This window comes from Orycteropus afer, unplaced genomic scaffold (genome assembly GCF_000298275.1).
Source record: "Orycteropus afer afer isolate SDZICR_OR568_19922 unplaced genomic scaffold, OryAfe1.0 scaffold00156, whole genome shotgun sequence".
Taxonomy (NCBI): domain Eukaryota; kingdom Metazoa; phylum Chordata; class Mammalia; order Tubulidentata; family Orycteropodidae; genus Orycteropus; species Orycteropus afer.
Window position 1 is genome coordinate 2,143,417 of NW_006921743.1, and position 26,272 is coordinate 2,169,688.

The 26,272-nt window shown below is 40.2% G+C and overlaps 1 protein-coding gene across 1 annotated transcript in view; it reads right to left on the reverse strand.

The window, feature by feature from the left end:
• PDCD1LG2 (programmed cell death 1 ligand 2) overlaps positions 1–26,272 on the reverse strand; it is a 59,403-nt gene that overhangs the window by 21,457 nt on the left and 11,674 nt on the right. The window contains exons 2-3 of the mRNA XM_007946338.1: positions 19,861–20,166; positions 10,305–10,574 (exon numbers count right to left, since the gene is read on the reverse strand). Of these exons, the coding sequence (XP_007944529.1) occupies positions 10,305–10,574; positions 19,861–20,166 (576 nt within the window). The remainder of the gene's footprint in view (positions 1–10,304; positions 10,575–19,860; positions 20,167–26,272) is intronic.

A 26,272-nucleotide genomic window follows, 5' to 3' on the forward strand; every position in this document is an offset into this window, starting at 1 on the left:
ATTTAGCTCTGAGTATTGTGCTCTTTTAAAGAATTCATTCTATTTATAACAACAAATTAGACTGGGCATTATATTTAGAGTGTTGTTGTTGTTGTTGTTATTTGCCCTCGAGTCGGCCCTGACTCATAGCGACCCCTCCTTGGGTTTCCAAGGCAGTATCACTATGGAAGTAGGATTGCCCAACCTTCCTTCCGAGGAGTAGCTGGTGGGTTTGAACCGCCAGCCTTTTGGCTAGCAGTCAAGTGCCTTAGGCACTATGCTACCAGAGCTCCTTAGAGTAAATAAGTAATTATTTTAATTGAATTTTAAGACAATATTATATGAAATACCTGTCTAATGACAATTTGTAATCAAAATATCACCCTCCTTTAGATACAGAAAATTATGTACATTAAGGAAATTAGGTTCTCAGAGGAGATCAACTTCACTTTGAGTCAGTCATTTTTTGAAAACCAAATAATTCATCTGATGTGGTCTTGCCCTTGTATTTATCCTAATTTATGGTGATCAAAGAATTTTATGGAAATTCATGATCAGAGGAGGGGAAAATATGTTGTGCATTCCACAATATTAGAACATAACCTAACTAAAATGGCTGACACAAGATTTGGTTAGACTCGATTTTGTTGGATTCTGCTGATTTCTGAGATGACCCATAATTGTTGGTCAAGCAAGGAAGGGGCAGTTCTGCCCGGTATTAACTTGAGACTTGATGGCCAACAACAACAACAACAACAACAACCTTGCTAACTACTTATCTCTGACAACCCTTAACTGAATGTTTTGCATTTGGTTTTGCTTTTGGTAATTCTTGAGGTCACATGCCTTAAGTTACCTAGGCTTTAGAGTGTCACAGTACTTTTCATAGGTGATAGAGGCTTTTAATCTCCAGGCCTGCCCGATTTCACCCCAAAGGAAAAAAAATCTTGGAGAAGACATCATTAAAAGGACTCATTAGGACCCCATTGGAATTCACTGAAACTTGCTCTCTTTACCAATCTGTATGCAGCTGAACTAGAAGGTGTTAAATCTAAAGATACATTTGTCACAGATTAAGGAACTGAAACACTCATTTGGACTTGAAATGCCACAGTGGGCAGAAGCAGACAAGCTTTCCCAAGGTCATGGACTTTAAGGTCACTGGACTTTGTCTAAATAATGCTTCTGAAGTTTTTTCATATTGGAAGTTTCGTTTTAGTTAATTGGTAAGAATTTTCCATGCCGACTGTGGGTATATTTGCTCTCTATTTTCATATTTATCACTTTTGTCTTGAATACCTTTTAGGATCTGTAGACTAATAGCTTTCATTTAGGGAATGAATGCTATTGATATTATTGCTTTGTGTCTAACCTCTCATTATTTTTTTAAATGAATTTTATTGAAATATAATGTATGTACAATGAAATACACAAAACTAAAGTGACATGTGTCAAAATGCATTTTTTTTTCAATGTTCCCTGCCCTCCTCCCACCCCTGGCAACCAACAAAGAAAGTATCCCTCCATGTATAAACCTTTCCTTGACCTTCCACAACAAGCTAATACTAATACTATATTTTTCCTTCTGTGATTGCTTATTTCATTCAGCATAATGTCCTCCAAGTTCATCCATTTTACACGGTGTTTTGTAGACTCTACATTATTCTTTAGTGCTGCATAGCATTCCATTGTGTGTATGTACCATAGTTTGGTCATCCACTCTTCGGTTGATGGGCATGTAGATGGTTTCCATCTTTTTGCTATTGTAAATAGTGCTGCAATGAATGTGGGTGTGCGTGTATCTGTTCCTGTCCTGGCTCTCAGCTCTCTAGGTTATATACCTAATAACAGGATTGCTGGGTCAAATGGTATCTCCAATTCCAGCTTTCTAAGGAATTGCCATACTGCTTTTCACAGTGGTTGTATCACTTCACAGTCCCACCAGCAGTGTATGAGAGTCCCAATCTCTCCACATCCCTGCCAGGATTTGTTATTTTCTGCCTTGTTGAACTTTGCCATCAGTGCTGGAGGGAGATGGTATCTCACTGTTGTTTTGATTTGCATCTCTCTGATAGCCAGTCATTGTGAGCAGCTCTTCATGTATTTCCTGGCTGCCTGAATATCCTCCTTGGTGAAACATCTATTCATGCCTTCTGCCCATTTTTCAGATGGATTGTTAATCCCTTTGCTTTTGAGGCATTGGAGTTTTCTATAAATCTTAGAAAAAAGTCCCTTGCCAGATATGTAATTATTGACAAGTATGAATTTGTTGCTGTCATTTTCTTACATGCTTTTTCATGGTGTTGATTTCTTTGTTCCATATAATTTTCTGTGCTGAGCTTGTTTGTTTAGGAATCGTGATATCACCTTCTTTTTTGCTTTTGTTTTAGTATTTGCTAAATATTTGTGCTGGTCCTCTTTTTTATTTTGATGTGAAGGTTTATCATTTTTCTTCGAGGTTACCCTGTGATTTATAGTTTTCTTCCCAATAGAACAGTCCATTCTATCTTGTAGTTGTCTTGACTTCCCTACCATTTAGAAATTCTGTAACTACACAATTTTTTCCCTCTTCTTGATTTTTAGTTGTCTCTTTTGTCAATTGATATCTCTGGTTCCCTGTTTATAAACTTGTAGACTTATTTACTTTGGATACTTCTGTAACTGGGTTGGTTTCTGGGTTACGTCATCATATGTGTTAATGTTCAGTTGTTGTTTGCTGTTGTTGGTTCTCTGTCCAAAGGACTCCCTTTAGCATCTCTTGTAAGGTTGGTCTGGTTTTAACAAATTCCCTTAAATTCTGCTTATCTGGAAATGTTCTAATTTCACCATCATATTTGAGGGACAATTTTGCTGGCTATATAATTCTTGGAAATTTTGCTCTTTCAGGGTTTTATATATACCATCCCATTGTCTTCTCGCCTGTATGGTTTCTGCTGAGAAATCTGAGCTTTAATCTTATTGGTTGTCCCTTGTAGCTAACTTTGTTTTTTTCTATGCTGCTTTCAGTATTCTTTGTCTTTGTTGTTGGTGAGTTTGATGATGCTATGTCTGGGTGATTTTCTTTTTGGGGTCTGTCCTGTTTGGGGTTTGTTGGATTTCTTGAATGGATGTATTCTCTTCTTTCATCATACCAGGAAAATTCCAACAAACCTTTAACAGTTTTTTTTTTTTCTGTGGTTTTATTTTCTGTTCTGGAATTCTGATTACACATAGGTTATTCCTTTTGATGGTATCCCAGGATGATGAACCCTAGGCTTTCTTCATTTTGTTTTGATCTTTTTTCTGTTTGATCCCTTTCCAAAGAAGTATTGAGGTATTTGCCTTCAACCTCACTAATTCTATCTTCTATTCATTCAGTTCTACTCCTTTGCCCATTCAATGTGTTATCTATTTCTGAAAAGTTAGTATTAATCTTCTGGATTTCTATCTGTATATTTTGTACCATTTCTAATTTTTCATTTATTTTGTCATTTTGTTCTTATATTGTCTTTCAAAATTGTTCTAGGGTTTTATCTGTGTTTTCCTCTATTTTGTCAGTGTTTTCCTTGATTTGTCCCTTAATTTGTTGAAGGTACCTAATATAATTCTTTTGAATTCCTTACCAGGGAGTTCCAATACTGCGTCTTCCTTGGGGATGTGTTTTGGGTCTATATCCTGGTCCCTTGTTTCTCTTGCTTCTTTGAGTGGAGTGTGATGCTCTATTGTCTCCGAGGCATTGTGACATTTTCATGTTTATATTTAATTGGTGATTATATGTTGGAGTGACTTGCCCACGATTTTCGTTTTCTTTGTATGTTATCTATATAAGCAGGGTACTGTGCTGTGCTCCTTTATTTGCTAGTTGGCAGCACTTATACACTCACCACTAGTTTCCTTTCCCATTGTCAGCCATCGATATGTCCCTGCTGTCCTTGGCAAATGGAGCCTATTCCTAGGTCCCTGGAATCCAAATGAGAATGCTATCACTTTAAAATCCAAAATGAACGCCAGTTGTAAATATTCAAAATGGCTGTGCCCTTGGTCACTTTAAATATCCAAAATGGCCACTGCTTGTAAGCAATCAAAATGGCTGTCCCCTCCGGACAGCTGAAAGTCCACAGCTCAGGTTGTCTCCCTCCTTGCTGTTTCCCGTCCTAGTCATAGGCCACCAGTGCAGTGCTCCCTGAAGCCCTTGGTGACCAGGGCTGATCTTCAGGTCAGTTCTCAGGTCCCAGCACCACTTGGAAATATTCAGGCTGTTGGTCCCATCAGAGTAATTGACAGTCTGCTGCTCCGACTGTCTCTGTACTCACTGTTTTCATTCAGGTTTTCCCACTAGTTGGTGCCTAATCCACTTCTGTATAGTTCCTTTCAAACCTCAGGTCCAGGATTATCTTCTGTATCTCTGTCAATTGGTTTCTCTTTTCTTTGTTGGAGAGGGTCTGTGTAGCTTGTCTGCCTGTTCCTATATCTTACTGGAAGTGTCCTCTCGTTTTTTTTAAGTAGGTTGTTTTACTATTCTTTATTAGTTTTATAGGTGACTCTTCTCATGTTCAACTGAAAAACTTTATATTTTTTTCTCATGAGTATCTCAATCCATATTATTGACTGAATTAGTGATATTATTATTAGAATTTTTAAATGTTTGAAAGTTATTTCTAATGCACTTTCTTAGAAAGCTAATACACTGCACATAAAGTGATATATATATATATATATATACACACATACATACATATATACATATACAAGGAGCTCTGGTAGCATAGTGCCTAAGGCACTTGACTGCTAACCAGAAGGCTGGCGGTTCAAACCCACCAGCCACTCCTCAGAAGGAAGGTTGGGCAATCTACTTCCGTAGTGATACTGCCTCAGAAACCCAAGGAGGAGTTGCTATGAGTTGAGTCTGACTTGAGGGCACATAACAACAACAACAACAACAACATGTATATACAAGATATATTTTACAGATGGATTTAAGTTCCCACTTTAAGGTTTATAGCTTAACCACAGGCCAGGTAATTATACCAATATGGCCCTGTTCCGTACTTAACCCTCATAAGATGATCTTATGAACTGAAGACTTGGTGCTACACTAAAGCTCGGTGAAGACATTAGATGATATCTGGCTATTAAGAAAAGGTATTGCATAGGGTCTTAAACATTTGTCCTAAAACAAGCAACCCTCTAAATGAGCCATCAAGAGGTCTGTGCAGTGGGAAGCATACCAACCTAAGTGTGATCAAAGGATTTTTAGTAAAATCCATGATCAGAGGAGGGATTATATAAGAGTTTAAATTTTTGACTTGGGGTTGTAAAAGGCTGTGGTCTACAGTGGGAGCCCTAACTCTGTTTTGAAGCTTGGCATGAGTTATAGATGCCATTTGGGTTCTTTCTGACCATTAAACCATCATTGTGGCTATGCACTGACAAGTTAAAGATAAACTTAGGGAGGGACAGTTTGCCTTCAGGAAGAGTATATTTGAAAGTAGATTATACTCTTACAAAGAAATAGGGAACTTGCTTGAGAGTGCCCTTTTCTAATTTAAATTAAGGCTGGGGTCTTAATATTATTTAGTAGCCATCTTGTGGCTAAGCCTCAGGTTGGGTGGTCATGAGTCACAGCCTATTTGGACCACCACCTTAGCCGGGTAGTCAAGGCCCAGAACCAATCCTGTAACCCTTTCCTATCTTCAAATCCCAATCACAGTCTTTACCTCGCTTCTGTAATCCTGCCTGTAACAGTGATGAATCTATCTACTATGAATTCTAGTTTTGTGATGATTTAAAAGCATATATAATTAGCCACATGGCCATGACTCAGCAGACTCCATTCAGCTTTCTCAGGCTGATGTTTCCCTCATTCAGGATGATTGTCTTTATTTTGTCTTTGTTCTGTCCAAGGCTTAATGAAAGTGTCTCTATCAGACTTGTTTGAATTTGAGGTCTCTTTCCCCCTGATGCAGCTCTATGTCAGACACTGTTGTAAGTGCTCTGTGTGTATCAGCTCATTTCCTCCTCTCAACAGCTCTACTATGGTCCTCATTTTACTATTAAGAGAGGAAAGCCCAGGGGCTAGGAAACTTTCTCAAAGTTATACAATAAGTGACAGCTGAGATTCAGTCTGGGCTGACTGGTTCTAGATTCCATGCTTTTTACCACTCTGATATAGGTATCATATCATCTATCTATATATCTATTTAGTGGCTAAAGCACTTGACTGCTAACCAGAAGGCTGGCGGTTCAAACCCACCAGCTACTCCTCGGAAGGAAGGTTGGGCAATCCTACTTCCGTAGTGATACTGCCTCGGAAACCCAAGGAGGGGTCGCTATGAGTCGGGGCCGACTCGACGGCACATAACAACAACAACAACAACAACATATATCTATTTACTACATAAACTAAGTCCATCTGTCCACACATCCATAATCATCATCATCTTTCTGTTTCCAGTGGGACAATCCATCAATACGAAAATATTAATGAGCACTCACAATGCTTGGAATCTATGCCATTATTTATTCAATTTCAAGGACTAACAGGATCCTTTCCAAAAAAATATAAAATATCCCAGGCAGTGCTAATGTACTAAACACAGTCATTCACCTTAGTGTGTATACCACAAGTAGCCCTTTTTCCTGGGTCAGCTAATCAAGGTCCTGGCACTGAGGAAAAAGACAGGTTTAATAGGGAGCTCTGGATATCCACAGACTAGCTGAGACCAGGGTGGTATAGCTATAGACTGGATATCCACAGATTAGAATGAGGTACCAGACTAACAAGTAGAACGGCTGGAGGAGGGTTCATAAGAGGGAGATGGGAGGGTACCCAAGGTCATGGAGTAAATCATACAGAATAAGTCTAGTCCAGGAAAAATCTGTCAAAACTGCTCAGAAGAAAGAAAGAAAAAAAAAAAAAAAAAAAAAAAACTGCTCCGAAGGCAGCTTTTGGTTCTACAAAGTTCTCTTCCTCCATGCTATCACACTGAGAATCAGTGCTATATGGGATTGTCTGAACAACTGAGAGGGGTTTAGACATCCTTTAGCCTGAGCCCTAAGAGATGCTTAATAATCTGTTTAAGTTCATCACTGCTAAGTTAGTGGCAGAGCCAAGACTGTAAACTCCTGACGCCAAAGCTCAGGCCTCATAGATAATCTCTATCCAAAAGGAAGTGGCAATAATTAAAGAAGAAAAGAGCTAAAGAACCCGACATATTCACACAATGGATAACTCATGTCTAAATAAATGAATATTGATTACAATATTCCTCCACTTCTAGAGTCCATTAAATGCTTATTAAGCACTTGCTGCATGTAGCACTTTGAGTCAGGAGTTCTGGTCCATTCACTGTCTCCATAATAAGATGGAGGTCTCTATTTCAGTCCTTCAGGTAAAACTTTGTCCTAGTCCCTTTCACACAAGGTCTTTTTTTTTTGTCATCTTTTCCTGGCCCCTATTCTTGTTACATAGTCTAAGGAAAATTCATTCATTGGCTGAGCAGATGAAACCCTGCTTCAAAATGAAAATGATCTCAATGCTTCCTTTTTTCTAAAGAAATTTATTATGGGGTGTATATACAGTACGATCTGTGAAAGCCAGAACCTATATAAGGCAGAAACCTGTCAAAGAAAGAAAATGAAAATATTTTCCAATAATAGAAAAGTAGTAAGACTGCACCATGTAAAAGGTAGGAAACTTGCAAAACCCAGAAAAATAAGACAGTCCTGTTGAGTTCTGGCTCTCACAGGTTTTGCTATATTGCAAAATATTTGCCATCTTAACCATTATCAAGTATACAATTCAGTGGCATTAAGTGTGTTCACTATGCTGTACTCAATATCCGATCAAAAGTTAGAATGTTCCGTCATCTATTGCAGAGCCCCTGGAGCACCTTCCCTTTCTACTCTTACATCTTTGTTTCATGCGGTGGCTTCTATGGAAGCATGTGGTGGGTCAGAGAAGTAAGCAGTGTGCATTGTACATTATGCTGTGAGCAATGCACAGCAAGCAGTGAGTAGTATGCTGTGAGGAGTATGCAGTACACTGTGAACAGTGCATTGTGAGCAGTGTTCAGTATACTGAGCAGTATGTTGTATGCAGTGAGCAGTGTGCTGTGAGCAATATGCTGTGAGCAGTACACAGTGAACAGTAAACTGAGCAGTATGCTGTGAGCGGTGTGCTATAAGCAGTGAGCAGCATGCATTGTGAGCAGTACACTGTGAGCAGTGTGCAATATGCTGTGAGCAATGTGCTGTAAGCAGTGAGCAATGCGAAGCGAGCAGCACATAGTGAGCAGTGCACACTGTGCAGTGTGTAGCAAGAGCATGAAGAGAGCAGCAAACAGCATAGAGTGGGCAATTCACATTGAGCAGTTTGCAGAAAGGAAACAGCCATAAGACCACTTTTAAAAGTCTTCACAAATAGGAATGAGTAATCTGTGGGAGGATGTATAACTTTGTTGTTGTTGTTGCTGGTATTTATGCCATAAACAAGAGAGAGCATCATCAGGCTCTCTGATCTGGTCATCCATGAGTCTGGTGGCTGCTGGTGTTTTAAGCTATGAAGCTTATGGTAATTTATTACAACAGAAATAGGAAACTTAATGCAGGTGGTTATAAAATGACTGTCTCTTATGAAATGATTGTGATACTAGATGTTAATTGCTTTTTGTGAAATGTCCTTGCTTGACAAATAAACAGATGCCAGTTCCCCAAAATTGTTTGACATTTTGCTGGTGAACATGTACATTTCAAAACTATGGGATACACTTCAAAAAATATCCAGCACAGCCATTTGAGACTCTGGAGCTTTTTCCAAGGGCCAGCTTTTCCTGAAAATACGCCCAAACTGGCTGACTAACTGCAAGGCCAGCAAAGTAATATTCCTCCTGCTGAGTCATGGTCCTCTGCAGTCAAGTGTGCAGTCAGCCTTTGCCTGGGGTAGCTAGAATTGTGCTGGACATTTCCTGTTCATCTCTGCAGAGCCATTCTCTACCCATCAACACTGTTCCCAGCTGTGAGAAGCTGACCTTTATTGAATCCATCAATGGGCTTCTTATTCTCTGACTTTTAGTTGGGTTAAGCCAATGAGAAGCTTAAATGAAGAAAAGATGACCTCTGCATATTAGCTCCAAGTTGTTTATTTCTTCATAGCAAGCTGAGATCCCTTAGCCCACTGATGCCAAACTCAAATTTGTACACATCCAATTATTAAAAAATAGCCCAAATAAGCAGATTTTTAGCCACCAAGAGGCTATTTCACATATCCTCTGAAACTGAGCAAAGCATCTGCTAGCCTCGAACAGGGTAAAAATCTCTTTAGGTATAAGGACCCTAAGGAGCTGGTCCACCACCAGTTTGTCAGTTTGTTGTACTGTGATGGTTTGCATGTTGCTATAATACTAGAAGCTATGCCACCGGTATTTCAAATATCAGCAAGGTTATCTATGATGGACTAGTTTTAGTGGAGCTTCCAGACTGAAACAGACTAGGAAGAAAGGACTAGAGATCGATTTCCAAAAATAAGCCAATGAAAATCCTATGGATCACAACAGAGAATTTGCTGATAGAGTGCTAGGAAGATGAACCTTTAGGTTGGAAGGCACTCAAAATACACAGTGGCCACAACAATGCACTTGAGGATACCAATGATGATGATGGCCTAGGACTAGGTAATGATTTTTCTATTGTGCATAAGGTCAACTTATGAGTTGGAGCTGACAGCAACTAACAATAAGGTGCTGCTGCCTTTGGAGCTCTGTGACCCAGAGACTGTCCACCTTGCTGCAAAATGTCACTGTATAGGGACACATAAGCCTCCCTCCTCTTCTGCTTTTCCCCTGGGTTTTCATGCCTTCTTTTCCTCTGGTGGCTCCCTGTGCTGCTTGCCTTTGGAAGACCACCTGTGGTAGGGTACCACCCCTGGCATGTGGCTGCCAATGTTCCACCTCAATTAGGAACTTGTTGTGCAACTGCCACTATCTCATGGTCACACCTTTCCCCTAATTGCCTGTGCTGTTCACTGGAACTCACTACAGAGGCACCATCATGAGACTGGAGGGGGAGTCACCTTGTGGAATTTCTGCTAGAGCAGCCTTCCTATCCTGGAGGCCACTCGGTATAGCTGCCTCTTCTGGTCCCAGTGACCACCCACTCCAATAATGGGAATTGCTCCTTCACTGTTGAAGCCCAGGGTCCTGTGCTAGCCTTTGTGGGTTTCTCTAACCCCCATCACACCTTTGTAAACAGTTCCTTCATTATACTCTCCTCCAGTTACTCACTTTGAGTGTGCATTTGTTTCCTGCCTGGACCTTAGCAGATGGAGCCAGGAAGCAGGCAGCTGTTACCTTGAGGATCAATGACAGCTGATGTACGTTCCTTCATGTTTGCATTCCAGAACACACAGGTGAAGTTTTGGCCAGGTTGTGGCTTTAGGCGCAGAACACTGGTGACCTGGTAGAGGTCCTCAGGGGTCTTAGTATGGCTGGTGTTGGCAGGAATGTTGATGTTTGGCCAGGTAACTTCTGCTAGAGGATACCCATCAGCCTGGCAGCTGAGCTCCACCTCATCTGCTCCTGGGACCTTAAGGACATGAGTTCTTATTTTCTTGTAAGAAGCTAGACAATAAAAGAAACAGAAGAGAAAGAAACAAGTCTTTTCTGAACTCTGTATTCAATGCCATGTGAAATGAATAAAATTATCATTTTCAATATTAATAACAGTTTTCATGTATCAAACATTTTCTATGTGCCAGATATCATGCTATTCTATATACAGTGAACTCTTTAATTCTTATAATATAGAAGCCATTCTTATAAAAGAAGGCATTGTTGTTAGTCCCCTTTTTTGTTGAAGGTAACTGAAGCTAGCAAGTTGAGTATTTTGCTAGAGTCACATGGACCATAAATGGTAAGACCAATATTTGAACATTGGAAGTCTGACTCCAAATCTGAGCAATGCGCTAAGTCACTGCAACATGTAGCTTCCTTCATACTGGAAATTATCTCACAACTGAGGGCTGGAGAGGGGAGAACAGGGGATAAATAAAATAATAAGATAACCCCCAAATCTCACTTTATTTAGTGTTTTTCAAACATCTTCAGAAGAAAATTCACTTTGCACTTCCCCCTTTCCTCTGTTCTCTTTGAGATCAAGTGGAAGAAAAATAAAGACCTAGATAATAAGTCTATTAATAGTCAGGAGTTGGGAGCAATTTCTTCTACCTGACACATACACACACATTACAAGAAGCCCCCTGTTCTGAGTCATAATCTCCAGCACAGTTTACCAGGGAAGTCCCAAAGTTGGGGGGAGAGGAAAGGGAGGAAGTGTGCATTCTACCCTAATATTAATAAAAAATGAGGTCCATTTTCCATTTGACTACTGATTCTTGTGTATGCAGATCACTTAGTCAAGAACTTGGAGAGGAATAGGGGTAAATGGTTTTAAATCTGATCCTAGCTCCTTAACACATGCTGTTGTAGTTGTTAGTTGCCATTGAGTTGGCTTCAACTCATGGCAACCTTATATATAACTGAACATACATTGGCTGGTCTTATACCATCTTCACGATCATTGCTGTATTTGAGCCAATTGTTGTGGCTATTGTGTCAATCCATCTCATTGAGGGTTTCTCTCATTTTTTATGACCCTCTGCTTTACTAATCATGATGTCTTTTTCTAGTGATTTGTTTTCCTGATGATTTGTCCAAAGCAAGTGAGCTGAAGTCTTACCATCCTTCTTCTAAGGAGCATTCTTGTTATATTTCTTCTGAGATTGATTTGTTCATTCTTCTGGTGGTCTGTGGTATATTCAATATTCTTCACCTAACATATATATTATTTTATTTAAGCTACACAATGACTCCATGTGCATCATTATATTTCTCTTTTATAGATGAAAAAAGAGTTGGGTTTCAAGATTGGGGGCCTTGAACACAGCCTTTCTTTCCTCCAGTTATGCATTCTGCACTAGATCACACAAAGAAGAGGATTCTCTGTATAACTGCAGAGTTCTGGAGAAGAAACAACATAAGAAGGAAGAGGACTTTGGAGCACCCAGAAGTAGTAGAATACAAAGACAGTCAGGTTCTGAAGAAGCTTACCAAAGGACCTGACCCAGTTGGACTCCCTAGTGTTCTTGGAGCCCAATTTTGGCCTATCTCTAACAATCAAACATCTGGACGTTCCTGGGTGTCAAAGACAGTTAAGCACTCAAAAAGTTTGGTTATTTGAACCCTCCTAGAGGTGCCTCAGAAGATAGGCTCAGCAATCTACTTCCCCATAGAGCAGTTTTTTAAAATTTTTACTGTCATTTGGGTGAAAGTTTACAGAGAAAATTAATTTTCTGTACGGCAGTTCATATACATTTTGTCTATGACATTGACTGCAATTTCTCACAGTGCAACAGTTCTATTTCCACTTCTCCCCATAGTTACCTCTTCCCTGTGTCCTTCCCTCCCATGCCCTCCTGCCCCCCCGAGCTGTCTACATGTGCATACACAGCCTTTCTATTCTTCCATGATTGATCTCTCCAAGGAGTGTATCTACCTAATGTAAATGCTTGTTTTTTGTTTGGCTGGAAGCCACAGGTGTGGGTCCAATTCCAGGCCTGAAGCACAGCAAGGGGCCATAGTGTCAGTGGTTCCATCAGGCTCTGTCGGACCAGCAAACCTGGCCCCCCCCACCACCTTTTTTAATGATTTTGAGCCTATGGAGCGGTTTTATGCTGCACACAATAGTTCACAATAAATTAGAATTGACTTGATGGCATCTGATAATAACAACAACATATCTCTAGTTTTATTTTATATATCTACACTTATTTTCTCTTGGTTTGATGTTCTCTTCTAATCACTTCATTTTATTAAGTTGTAGATTAGTAAGCTCTCTCAAGTCATTTTGGGGATGAAGTAGAATAAATAGATTCATAAGAACCGTGTGTGTGGATAAGGGTCTGGCCTTTTCCTGCAGGGTGGCTCTGGGTAAAAATCTGATCTTGATAGCAGTAATAAGATCGTAACTTCAGAGGTGGGAGACCCAGGAATCAGGAGCTGAGCTGAGGCTTTGATTTGGGATATGAAAATGAGGGAGCAGATGGGAGACATGTTAGTGGTAAAGAGTCAGCAAGATTTGGGGAGGGACAGATGCCCACATCCTACATTTACACAGGAGTTCTGGTGGCATGGTGCCTAAGGCAGTTGACTGCTAACCAGAAGTCTGGCAGTTCAAACCCACCAGCCACTCCTTGGAAGAAAGACTGGGCAATCTACTTCCGGAGAGATACCGCCTCGGAAACCCAAGGAGGGTTCGCTGTGGGTCGGAACTGACTTGACCACAGTGAGTTTGGTTACGTTTATACAGTGTCACATTTGTATAATATCCAAGCCACCTCCACAGCCTCTTTCCTGTTTGGGAAGTGGTTGAAAAAGCAACATTATCAACAGCAGAAAATGGAGAAGCTGAACTGAGGGTGATATTCTTAAGAAAAGATGAGCAAATCTCAGAATTTCAGAAGTGGATATGATCTTAAAATTCAACTTGTCCTACTTCCTCCTTAATGAGAAATATCTTCTGTAGCATCTCTGCTAGATAACTATCTTGGTGAATGTCCCATGTATACTGGAATATAATGTCTGTTCTGCAATTGTTGAGTATAAGTTCCACATAGTCTATTAGGTCAACTTGACTAGTTGTCTTGTTTAAATCTTCAATCTTCTTTTCCTATCAGTTACTAATAGAGGTGGATTGAAATTTCCAAATAGGATTATCTATTTGTCTATTTCCCCTTTTAAGTCTGTTTTTATTTGAAGTATTTTGAAGCTATGTTGTTAGATGTACACAAGTTTAGGATTGTTATAACTTCCTGTAAATTTGATTCTTTTATCATTATGAAATGTTGCTCTTTATCTTTAGGAATTCTTCTTTTCTAATATTAATCACCTGCTAGATAACTAAATTTGGTTAAGTACATCCATGAATGGGAGATGCTACTTCCAGGAGTAGCCTTTGCCATGATTAAACAACAAGTTAAACTTTCATTGGAAAGGTCATCCTTGTGCCAAACCGAATTTTGCCTTTTTGTAACATCCACCTGTTGGTGCTCATCTGGTTAACTAAACAACATATGATAGATATAGTAGTTAAGACCATGGACTTCAGAGTTCAAACCATTTAACTAAGCTTGAGCCAAAGTCTAGTTGTGTAATCTCTCTGAATTTTCAGTTTTCTTGTTTATAAAATGGGTAAAATAATATTTATCCTTAACAGGGGCATTAAGTTAATGAAATGAGTTAGCTACTGTGTACATGGTAAATGCTCAATTATCACTAGCAATGATTAGTAGCTCTTCATATGACAGGCAATCTTTCAGGTATTTGCAGACAATAGGTAAGACTCCACATTGTCTTGTTCATCTCTAGATAAACTGTGCCTCATTCCTTTAAATTATTTAATTATGCCTAATTCCTTTAAACATATCTCACAAGACATAGTTTCTGCACGCATTTCCAGATATCAGTCTTTGAATATGAGTTCTGGTGGCTTAGTGCCTAAGGCATTTGACTGACAGAGGTTGGTGGTTCAAACCACCAGGTGCTCCATGGAAGGAAGATAGGGTAATCTATTTCAGTCAATACTTACTGCCTTGGAAACCCAGTGACTATCACTAGGAGTGAGATGTACTTGTTGGCGCTGGGTTTTTAGTCTTTGGATGCAGTTTGTTTAGCCAATGCTCTTAAAAATGATATTGCGACAAGACCTATATTCCAGATCTAAATAGCAGAGAATATCCAAAACCAAACTGCTGTCGAGTCAGATCTGACTCATAGCGACCACTCCTTGGGTTTCCGAGGCAGCATCACTACGGAAGCAGATTGCCCCGTCTTTGTTTTCCTTCCGACGAGTGGCTGGTGGGTTTGAACCGTCAGCCTTCTGGTTAGCAGTCAAATGCCGTAGGCACCATGCTACCAGAGCTCCTTTGTTATTATGTGCCGTGAGTCAGACCTGACTTACAGCGACCTCTCCTTGGGTTTCCAAGGCAGTTGTTGTTGTTGTTATGTGCCATGGAGTCAAACCCGACTCATAGTGACCCCTCCTTGGGTTTCCGAGGCAGTATCACTACGGGAGTAGGATTGCCCAACCTTCCTTCCGAGGAGTGGCTGGTGGGTTTGAACCGCCAGTCGTCTGGTTAGCAGGCAAGTGTCTTAGCCACTATGCTACCAGAGCTCCTTGCAGAGAATATATGGTGTCTAATTACTTCTTGTGAACTGAGCAGTCTTCTCTTCTGGCCCCACACAGCAGTTTTAATGCAGTGTGGTGGCTAAAGCATTCAGCTGCTAACCAAAAGGTCAGTTTTTCGAATCCATCAGCTGCTCTGAGGGAGAAAGTTGAGGCAGTTGGCTTCCATAAAGATTTAAGCCTTGGAAACCCTATGGGGGTCACCATAAGTAAGAATCAACTTCAAGGTAGTAGGTTTGGTTTTTGGTTTTCTAGTGGTACAGTGGTTAAAGCATTTGGCTGCTAACCAAATGGTTGGTGATTCAAACTCACCAGCCACTCTGTGGGAAGAAGTCTGCTTGCATAAAAATGTACAGCCTTGGAAACCCTATGGGACAGTTTTACTTTGCCCTATAGGGTCACTATGAGTCAGAATTGACCTTGGCGGCAATGAGTTTGGTTTGTAAGGTCTTAAGATCAATTTTATTTAATGTATGGTCTGCTGTCCACATACTATGGTGTCCACATACATGTTGCTATGATTTCATGGCATAGAAGCCATGCCATCAGCTTTTCAAATACCAGCAGATCCACCCATAGTTGACAAATTTCACCAGAGCTTCTAGCCTAAGACAGACTAGGAAGAAAGCCTTGGCAATCTACTTCCAAAAATTAGGCAGTGAAAACCTTATGGGTCAAAAGAGAATATTGTCTGATATAGTGCTGGAAGATGAGCACTGTACTTGTTAGTTGCCCACTCAAAATACACAGTGGCTGCAACAATGGACTGCAGCATATCAGCAATTGTGAAGATGGTGTATGCAGGACAAGGCATGGGGTTTTCATGACTAGGAGCTGACTCAAGGGCACCTAACAAGTACAACTGGGGTCCTATGTCTCAAATGCTGAAGAGGCACCCTGGCTTCTTTCAGAGACCTCTAATTTGGGCTGAATGTTCTTAGGTGCTGGTCTTCTATTTCTTTTTTCCATTCTTCTTAAAAGTAGTGTGATGTCACACATTCACCATCTCACATATTGATTCCTATATTTTTTCATACATTTCTAATTTGAAAAATATATGATAAGTGTTTTATAACTATATTTGTTAATAGACAATTATTTCATTCTTACGTATGTATTCAATAACATTTAATATAAATAGTATTTTTGATATATACCTTAATCCATTGAAAAAATACATACATAACTTTTTTCTAGAACACTCAGAAGGTTTATATTGTTTCTTTTTAGTCCTTGAACCTCACTTCCCATTTCTCTGTCCTTAGAGTTTTATTTTTAATGTTGTTGTTGTTGTTGTTATGTGCCGTCGAGTCGGCCCCGACTCATAGCGACCCCTCCTTGGGTTTCCGAGGCAGTATCACTACAGAAGTAGGATTGCCCAACCTTCCTTCTGAGGAGTGGCTAGTGGGTTTGAACCGCCAGCCTTCTGGTTAGCAGTCAAGTGCTTTTAGCCACTATGCTACCAGAGCTCCTATTTTTAATGTAGTAGTACTTTTTTATGCCTTTATAGCTTTTATTGATTATCCTTATGCTTCTTTACACCAACAAAATATGTACTGAAATTAAGATTTTACTTTTGTGACCATAGGTTCTAAGTACTGAAAATTTTCTTCTATATTGAAATCTAATTTTCTTTATTAGTAGAACACATTTCACCCCAACAGAAAACATCATAAATATTGATAATTGTTGATTAAACATAAATGCTAAAAATTACTAGAAATGACTTGATGAGATGGGTAGGAATTTTTTCCCCCTATTTGTTCATCAATCTGTGGATGTAGACGACTTATTGTTGAAATGAGACAACATTCAGAGTTGATTCTATCTCTATTTTTTGTCTTTTCTTTGTAGCTATAAGGGTGAAGAAATCTTGTTCACATGAATACATGGGAAAGGAAAGAATTTGTCATGGCATTATTGCCTCATTCTTTGAACTCTAAGATTATCTTGGCAAAAGAAATACATTTTGAACTATCAGATGATAACTCTATTAAGACCTCCAATTTTGTTGAAAACTGATTTTTTTTGGTCATAAAATAAATGCCTCAAAAAATTAGCCATTTTAACTACTCTTAAATATACAATTCAGCAACATTAATCACATTCATGATGCTGTACAACCCTTACTGCTATCCACATTTCCAGAAGTTTTTCTCACCCCAGACAAAATCCCAGTACCTCTTAAACATTAACCCCTCATTCTTCCCTGGCCTCATTCCCTGGTAACTACTGATAAACTCTTCCACTCCAAGCAGCTGACTTGAAAAACAATTTTTTAGTTATTCCAGACCAGTAAGATAGCAATATTTCTGTTTAGCGTTAGGAGGTTTTTAGACCATGGAACAATGCACTTCATTTAAGATGGCTGCTGAGTACAATCTTTTTCTGAAGTGGGAGAAAGGAATAGCAAAAGAGGAAATGCCTTTGAAGAACACCAAAAACCTCCCCTGGCAGGCACATTCTCAGGCACATCAATTTGCGTAAACAGTACTTGTGGAAGATGAGGATCTGGAAAATTATTTCCTAAAAATTTCCGTGTAGCTGTAACAACAACATTTTTCACAAACCCAACTTAAACGTGTCAATATACCTACAAGGCTAAAACTCTATGCTGATTGACTTTTTGAATCTTCTAAGAGCTCTGGTGGCATAGTGCCTAAGGCATCTGACTGCTAACCCGAAGGCTGGCGGTTCAAGCCCACCAGCCACTCCTGGAAAGGCAGATTGGGCAATCTGCTTCCGTAGTGATACTGCCTCAGAAACCAAGGAGGGGTCGCTACAAGTTGGACCCGACTCAACGGCAGTGAGTTTGGGTGGTTTTTTTTTTTTTTTTGGTTTAATATGCTCTGGCCAGAGCTATCATTATTACCCAATTACAGTGAATCAGATGATTTCTTCTGCATTTGCTAAAAGCATGCAGTACTGTCTTTGTTGCTATGGGTGTTTTATAGTAACCGATTTTGCCTACTTTTCAAATTGTTTTAGGTACAATATTGTGGTAAGTAGTACTTGTTAAACTAGATCAATAACTTTTTTGAGAATGAAGTAGCAATTAAAGGAAAAGAAGGAGAAAAATTAAAAAAAGACTTCCACTCAATTACTAATAATATCGTAACTAATAATGTTGCAATTCAAGGTAGAAAGATTTTACAAAACAATTTTGTTGTTAGTATTCTTATCATCTAAGAAATATTACAGTTAATCAATTTACAAGCATATTTATCATATGTTATTCTATGATTAAAACTGATAACAAACATTATTAAGGATTCTGTATGTTCTGATTCAGGAGGAAGTTAAGGGGGGTTTTATGCCATAAGTTACCACACTGGGTGATACCAAGTAGCGATGTCACTGTGCCCATGCACCCCTTAGAAAATCTTTGTGAGCCTCAAATACCCCGGTTTGAAGACCATTGGTCTAAGGAACAAGCCTGAGGAATCCTTGCCCTCAGGTGAAAAAGTAGAGGAGAGTGAAGGGGTAGCCCTCAGCCTGAAAGAGAGGAGTGGCTGGCCCAAATTGATCAAATTTGCAATTTAAATAGGGATCAATATATTTAGGGGTGGTGACTTAGGGGTGCAAATATTGAGTGCATTAGGTGACAAAGATAATGCATGGTCTTCTGTTCCCATGTTAACTGAGCTCAGACTATCTTCCATGTAGTTCTTTCTAGTTGATTCCTAGAAAGGGTTAGGTCTAAGGTCATCATGAGTCAGAATCAACTCAATGACAATGTGTTTGGATTTTGGTTTTTGACTGGGCAATCCTCTTCACTTCTCTGTACCTCATACTTCACCTACAGCAGATGGGGCTTAGTTTGGAGCAGTGCTTTCCAAATTTTTAGACTATGACTCACAGTGAGAGAAGACATTTTATGCCAAGACCCCAACACACACACACACACACTCTTTCCTCTGAAACAAGAGTTTCAGAAAACAATACTCAGTCTTGCTATGTGATACCCTAGGATGTTTTCTATCCTGTTCTGTTTATTTTACTGGAACAAACAAACACCCAGCTGGTTACTGCTCACTTAATTGGTTTAAGTCATTAATGGATGGCAAACCATGGTTTGAAAAAGTCTGGACTAGAGGAATTATTTCTGAAAGGCTAGCTTAATAATCAGGTCAGGCTGTTGTTAGGAAAACTGAATTAGGCAAAATTTATCTTTGACACTGTCTCATATTTCAGGAACTCATTTGCACCCCTCACCCCTCACCTCTGGCTTTCTCTACCCCATTTATTTCTACAATCCCTATGGCTGCTTAGCTCCTAACTGAAAGGTTGAGGTTTCAAGCCCACCGGAGGCATCTTGGAAGAAAGACCTGTTATCTACTTATGAAAAATTAGCCATTGAAAACCCTAGGGAACACAGTTCTACCCCAACACAGATGGGGTCACCATGAGTTGGAAGTGACTCAGTGGCAAGTGGTACTGGTACCTCTACTTACCCTCCCCTCAGCTGTTTTATACTCAGATGGCAAGAAATATTTTTATTTGGTATTCCTGTTTTAACTGAGATAGCTCTGTCTCCTTATAGCCATCTTCCCAGTTTTTGCTATAGAGGTTTTCCCAGCTCCAGTGGGTTTCTGTCCCTTGAAGCTGACACAGGTCCCATGTTAGGGAGATGCTGGCATGGATTTGGTCCCTGAAAACACTTACCTTTGACTTTCAGAGTCAAGTATTTGTAGTCCCAGGCGTTCCCATAGACGATCAAGCAGCGGTACTGCCCTGCATCTCTCACATGAACTTGCGGTATGTGGAATAAGGCCTTTCCCAGGGATAGTTGTCCCTTCTGTAATGTGGCTCTTTCATTGTGTAAGGATGTGTCATTTTCCATCTTTTGCAAATGGGCGGTAATTGCTCCTAGTTCAACAGGACCGCCAGTGTCAAAATCACACTCCAGGGTCACATTGCTGCCATGGTTCACCATGTACAGTTCCTTGGGGACAGTTACTGTGAAAAAAGCTGAAAAGGAAGCAAGACATTCTGCCAATGTTTGCCTTCATAATTTAGTTCTGTCCAGAATGGGGGCCAAAGACACTCATCCACCCTCACTTTCTAAGAGATCCTTCCATTATCTGGGCATCCCCTTGGACTGCTTTCTCTCATTTCCACCATTGAGTCTGAGCAAGGGTGGCTTTTTTTTTTTTTTTTTTTTTAATTTTTTTTAAAATTTTTATTGTGATTTGGGTGAAAGTTTACACAGCAAATTTACTTTTCATACAGCAGCTCACATACACATTGTCTCATGACATTGACTACAATTTCCTACAATGCAACTGCTCCCCTCCTACTTCCTCCCCATAGTCACATCTTCCTTGTGTCCTTTCCTCCCATGCACTCCCCTGAGCTGTCTCCCTGTGCATACACAGCCCTTCTATTGTCCCATGATTGATCTCTCCAAGGAGTGTATCTATCTTAAATGTTCAGCTCATATGCCTGACTTTTGTTTGGCGGGAAGCCACAAGAGTGGGTTCAATTCTGGACCTGAAGAGCAACTAGGGGCCATAGTCTCAGTGGTTCCATCAGGCTGTATGAGACCAGCAAACATGCCCTCCCCCCTTTTTTTTTTAAATGATTTTGAGTTTTGTTCCACATTGTTCTCCCACTCTGTCCAGATTCTCCTACATATATCCTCCTCCAAGTGGCTGACAGTGGTAGCTGGGCACCATCTTGTTCTTCTGGCCTTATAGTTGTATAGGCTGAGGATCACATGGTAAATCAGTCACTTGGACTAATTGTTTCCATGCATCTTTGGTTTTCTTCATTCTTCTTTGGTCTGGACAAGGAAAGACCCATCATTGCATCTAGATTGCCACTAGCAAGCTTTTAAGTTCCCAGTCGCTACTCAACAAAGTAGGATGTGGAACAGTGTTTTTGTGTAGTATGTTATGCAATTGAGCTTGATGTCCCCTGTGACTATGGTCCCAAGCCCACAGGTCCAACTACTTACTCCCTTTGGGTAGCTGGCTGTGGCCAAGAAGTGACTACAACCTTATCCCTTGTCAGCTCTACTATATACCTGGGAATTCTTACAGAACATAACAATACACTTGTAGAAACATTGTCTGCCAACTGCAAGGGTAGATTCTTGATCCACTACTTTGTGGTAGTTCTTTCCTTTAAATAGTTCCCACCTGTGCAGCTGAGTACCTTCCTGCCATCTGTCCCTCTTTGGGCATCCCAGCAAAAGCTTGTGACTAAGCATATCTTGCTCTTGCTAGCATCTTACACCTAATTCCCTGTAGCCCTGTAGCCCCTCCAAATCATCTCTCACATGAAAACAATTTCTCCTGTGATTTTCCTACCTTCAAGGTCTCAGCCTATTTCACTTAATTGCCTTCACATCTGATTATTCAGGCTCATTTTGTTCAATCTGTAGGCATTAATTTACATTTTTCTCCAACAAATACCACATCCTATCACTGGTAACAGTAATAATAAAAGTATCCTTTCTTGCATTCTTGTGACATATTAGACACTCTGCTAATACATTATCTCATTTAGTGTTCCCAGGAAACCTACAAGGTCAGCAAAACTGTTATCTTCATCTTTTTTTTTTTTTTAAAGAAAATGAAACTGAGGTACAGAGAGGTCAAGCAACTTGTCCAAGATTGCACACCCAGCATCAGAGCCACATCACACAAATCTGATGTAGAAGTTTTTTCTTTTCTATCCACAAGGGGAATGGAAGAAGAGAATTAGTATTTTGTATGCAACTGCTTTGTGCCAGGCACTGTGCCGAGCCTTTCTTCCTAGTATATCTTAGTCTGGAATCTCCAGTCAAACCTGTTTGTCATCATAGCAACACATAGGCCTCCACTGGTGGCTGTGAATGAGGTGCATTGACTGGGAATAGAACACAGGTCTCTTGCATGGGAGGTAAGAATTCTACCACTGAATCACCACTGTCTCCTCTTATTCTGTTATGTAAACAGGAAACAGGGAAGAGAAATGAGGCATGCAAAGGAGGTTAGTTGGTAAGTCTGAGACACTGAAGAATTAGGTAGAAGACTTTGGGTTGAGATGCTAGTGAATCTGCTTAGCAATTTATTGACTACTCTCTGCTTTCTTCTCCTGAGTAGGGACGCCTGTAACTTCCGTCGGGAATTCCCCACAACATACAGCAGAACTCCCCTTTCTACTTCCTGGGCCTTTGACAAACATCCATTTCTGCCTTCTTTTCCACTCTTGCTTGCACGCTTTGTAGACATGAAGTATGTGATCTCTTAGACAGGTGACACCAGTCATCACATATAAAAGCCAAAAGGTGGCTAATGTCCACAGAAGGGAAAGGCAATTAGCAAAAGCATGAACCATGTATCTGTGTAGCTCAGAATAATCAAGAAGGTTACTGTTTAGTTTATTTTTGCCTAAATTACAATTGCTAGGACATGCATATATACCCTTTGAGCTTAACTTTCCCATATAAAATGATGTGTTTAGGAAATGCAGTACACTTGAAAGCCCAAAACACCTTTACTTGTAAATTACTAAGGAACTCAGAAGACTTCTTGCAAACAATAATTTTTGTCAAGAGGTTGTTTTCAACTGTGGTTGCACATTAGGCTCACTAGGCAGAGCGCCTCAATCCTGGTCACCACTGGAATTATCTACTGTTGTTTTCAGTTGCCACTAAGTTGATTCTGACTCATGGAGACTCCACATGTACAGAGTAGAGAGTGTTGTGCTCCATAAAGTTTTCAAGGCTATGATCTTTTGGAAGAAGATTGCTGGGCCTGTCTTCTAAGGCATCTCTGGATGGGTTCAAACTGCCAACCTTTCAGCTAGTAGTAGAGGCCTTAACCATTTGTACCATCTGGGAGGTTTTTAAAAAAATACTGATGTCCAGGCTCCACTTTGGATCCTTCAAAAGTAAACTATTTGTGAGAGAAGGCAGTTAGAATCAATTTATTTTAAGTTCTTTGAGACAGTATTGAAAGTCACTGATTAAACAAAACAATTGCACCTGATAATAGTACTGTTTTACCATCTTGCCATTCAAAGGGTAGTCCTCAGATTCACTTGGGAGCTAGTTAGAAATGCAGAATCATAGACCCTAACCCAGTAGTAGTGAATTAGAATCTGAATTTAAACATAACCTGGTGCTTCATGTGCACATTAACATTTGAGAAGCAGTTCTATATTTGAACTGTTAATGGAGGTAATAAAAACAAAACCAAACCCACGGCCATTGAGTCGATTCCAACTCATAGTGACCCCCATTGGGTTTCTGAGGCAATAAATCTTTACTGAAGTAGATTGGCCAGTCTTGCTTCTGGGGAGCAGCTGGTGGGTTTGAACCACCAACCTTCTGGTTAGCAGTCAGATGTCTTAGGCACTGTGCTGCCAGAGTTCCTTAGGATAGTAATGGTTAAGATTTATTAAGTACTTACTACCACTCCTAGGAGCTCTGGTAGCATAGTGCCTAAGGCACTTGACTGCTAACCACAGGCTGGCAGTTCAAACCCACCAGCTACTCCTTGGAAGGAAGGTTGGGCAATCCTACTTCCGTAGTGATACTGCCTCGGCAACCTAAGGAGGGGTCGCTATGAATCAGGTCCGACTTGACGGCACATAACAACAACAACAACAACATGAGTCAGACACTCAAAACCCTTACATACATCATCTCATTAGATGCTCCCACCAACACTGCAAGGTGGGAGTTATATCTGCATTTTACAGATGAGGAAAAAGTGCCCCAAACTCAGCGCTGTCAAGTTGATTCTAACTCCTAGTTACTCCATAGGACAGAGTAGAACTGCCCCATAGGGTTTTCAAGGCTAAAATCTTTTTTTTTTTTTTTTTAACTTTTATTTATTTATTTAGTGGTTGTATCATTTTATTTATGTATTTTCCCAGTTTTTTTTTTCTTATTTTAAGAGCTTGTTTTACATTCAAAGTCACGTGTACATTTAGTTTCATTCCCCATTCGCCATGTCCAACCCTAACCCAGTCTCCTCCCCTCCCTACCCTGCAACACTCCCCCTGTGCCCCTCATAATTATGCACTCCTGTTTGTCCTGCGTTTCCTCAGTTTGAATGTTGGTCCTTTGGTGTCCCATGGTTTATTGCTTTAGGGGATGTATTGCCATTGAGTGTGTGACTGCAGCATCCTGGGCTGAGTGGTCTGCATGTACATCTTGCTAACCATTGGTCTGAGAGCCCGCCCCTGGGGATGAGTTTTATTTGAGGTGCCAAACGTATTTCAGGGCCATAGTATTGGGAGTCTCACCAGACTTCATCTGACCAGTAATTCTGGTCATTACTGAGTTTTTGGATTTTGTTCCACGTTTTCCCTCCCACTCTATCCAGGATCTCCAGATTTGATCCTTTCCTGAGTGGTTGGCATTGATAACTCAGCACCATCTGGTTCTTCTGGTCTTGAGGGCCATCGTGTCCTAGGGTTGATTGCTTCTAAATGCCCCCTTTTTGTGTGTGTGTGTGTGCTTCTTTACTTCCAATGCTAGGAGACCATTAGCTGCATCCTAGACAGCTGCTTGAAAGCATTTAAGACCCCTACTCACCAATGTAGGATGTGGAGCAACACTTTTATGTATTTTGTTGTGCCAATTGAATCTGGTATACCCCAGTACTATGATCCTGAGGTAGTAGCTCTATTGTATCTCTCTCCCATAGTGTTGGGATGTCTGTGAGGGATTACTTACTATATGTCTGTCTTCTATTGTTTCTGTAAGGATTGCAGGTATTTAGTATCACTAGTGTCTGTACAAGATTAGCCTCAGCTGAGTCTATCCTTGGTCTAGCGTATACCTCTATTCACTGATCCCTGTCTGATCATCTCAGGTGTTTATGTGTTTATCTGTATAGCCTAGTGTTTGGTGTTAATGGCAATGTGGTATTGTGGACACATTGGTTGGTTTTAACACCTGTCCTCTATCTCTTATTATGTACAGTTCGGTGTCCTCTCATTTCCCAATGTTATCATGGTGGTCATATATCCTTCCCGTATATCTCTCCCCCTACCCATGTCAGCGTGTAAGCTCCAACTAGCCCTAAATTAATCCCTCCCTTTCCTTCCCCATGCCGGTAACCTACTAGGTGAGTTCCTTTTCCCAAGCAAACCCTTCTCTTTTTATAGTAATGGGCTCATACAATACTTGTCCTTCTGCGATTGACTTATTTCACTCAGCATAATATCCTCCAGGTTCATCCACGTTGCAAGATGATTCTCGTATTCCTCATTGTTCTTTAATGTGGCATAGTATTCCATTGTGTGGATATACCATAATTTGGTTATCCACTCATCCGTTGACGGGCATTTATGTTGTTTCCATCTCTTTGCTATGGTGAATTGTGCTGCAATGAACATAGGTGTACATATGTTTGTTCATGTGCTATCTATCACCTCTTTAGAATATATTCCTAGTAATGGAATTGCTGGGTCAAATGGTACTTCTATTTTCAGTTTTTTAAGGAAATGCCATACCATTTGCCACAATGATTGTACCATTTTACAATCCCACCAGCAGTGCAAAGAGTTCCAATCTCTCCATAACCCCACCAGCATTTGTTACTATCTGATCTGTTGAACTTTGCTGTTATTGCTGGGGTGAGATGATATCTCGTTGTTTTGATTTGCAACTCTCTAATGATTAATGATCGTGAGCAATTTCTCATGTATTTGTTGGCTGCTTGTATATCTTCTTTGGTGAAGTGTCTGTTCAAGTCTTTTGCCCATTTGTGAATTGGGTTATTTGCCTTTTTGGTGTTGAGGTGTTGAAGTTTTCTGTAGATTTTGGAGATAAGTCCTTTGTCAGATATGTCCTAGGAAAATATTTTCTCCCAATCTGTAGGTTCTCTGTTTACCCTTTTGACAAAATCTTTCAATGCACACAAGAATTTAATTTTTAAAAGATCCCAGTCATCTCTTAAAAGCTAGCAAGCTTCCATCTAGACGCAATGATGGTTCTCTCCTCGTCCAGAGCAAAGAAGAATGAAGAAAACCAAAATTCCTGGAAACAATTAGTCCTAGTGACTGGTACACCATCCAATCTGCAGCCTATACGACTATGAGACCAGAAGAACTAGATGGTGTCCGGCTACCA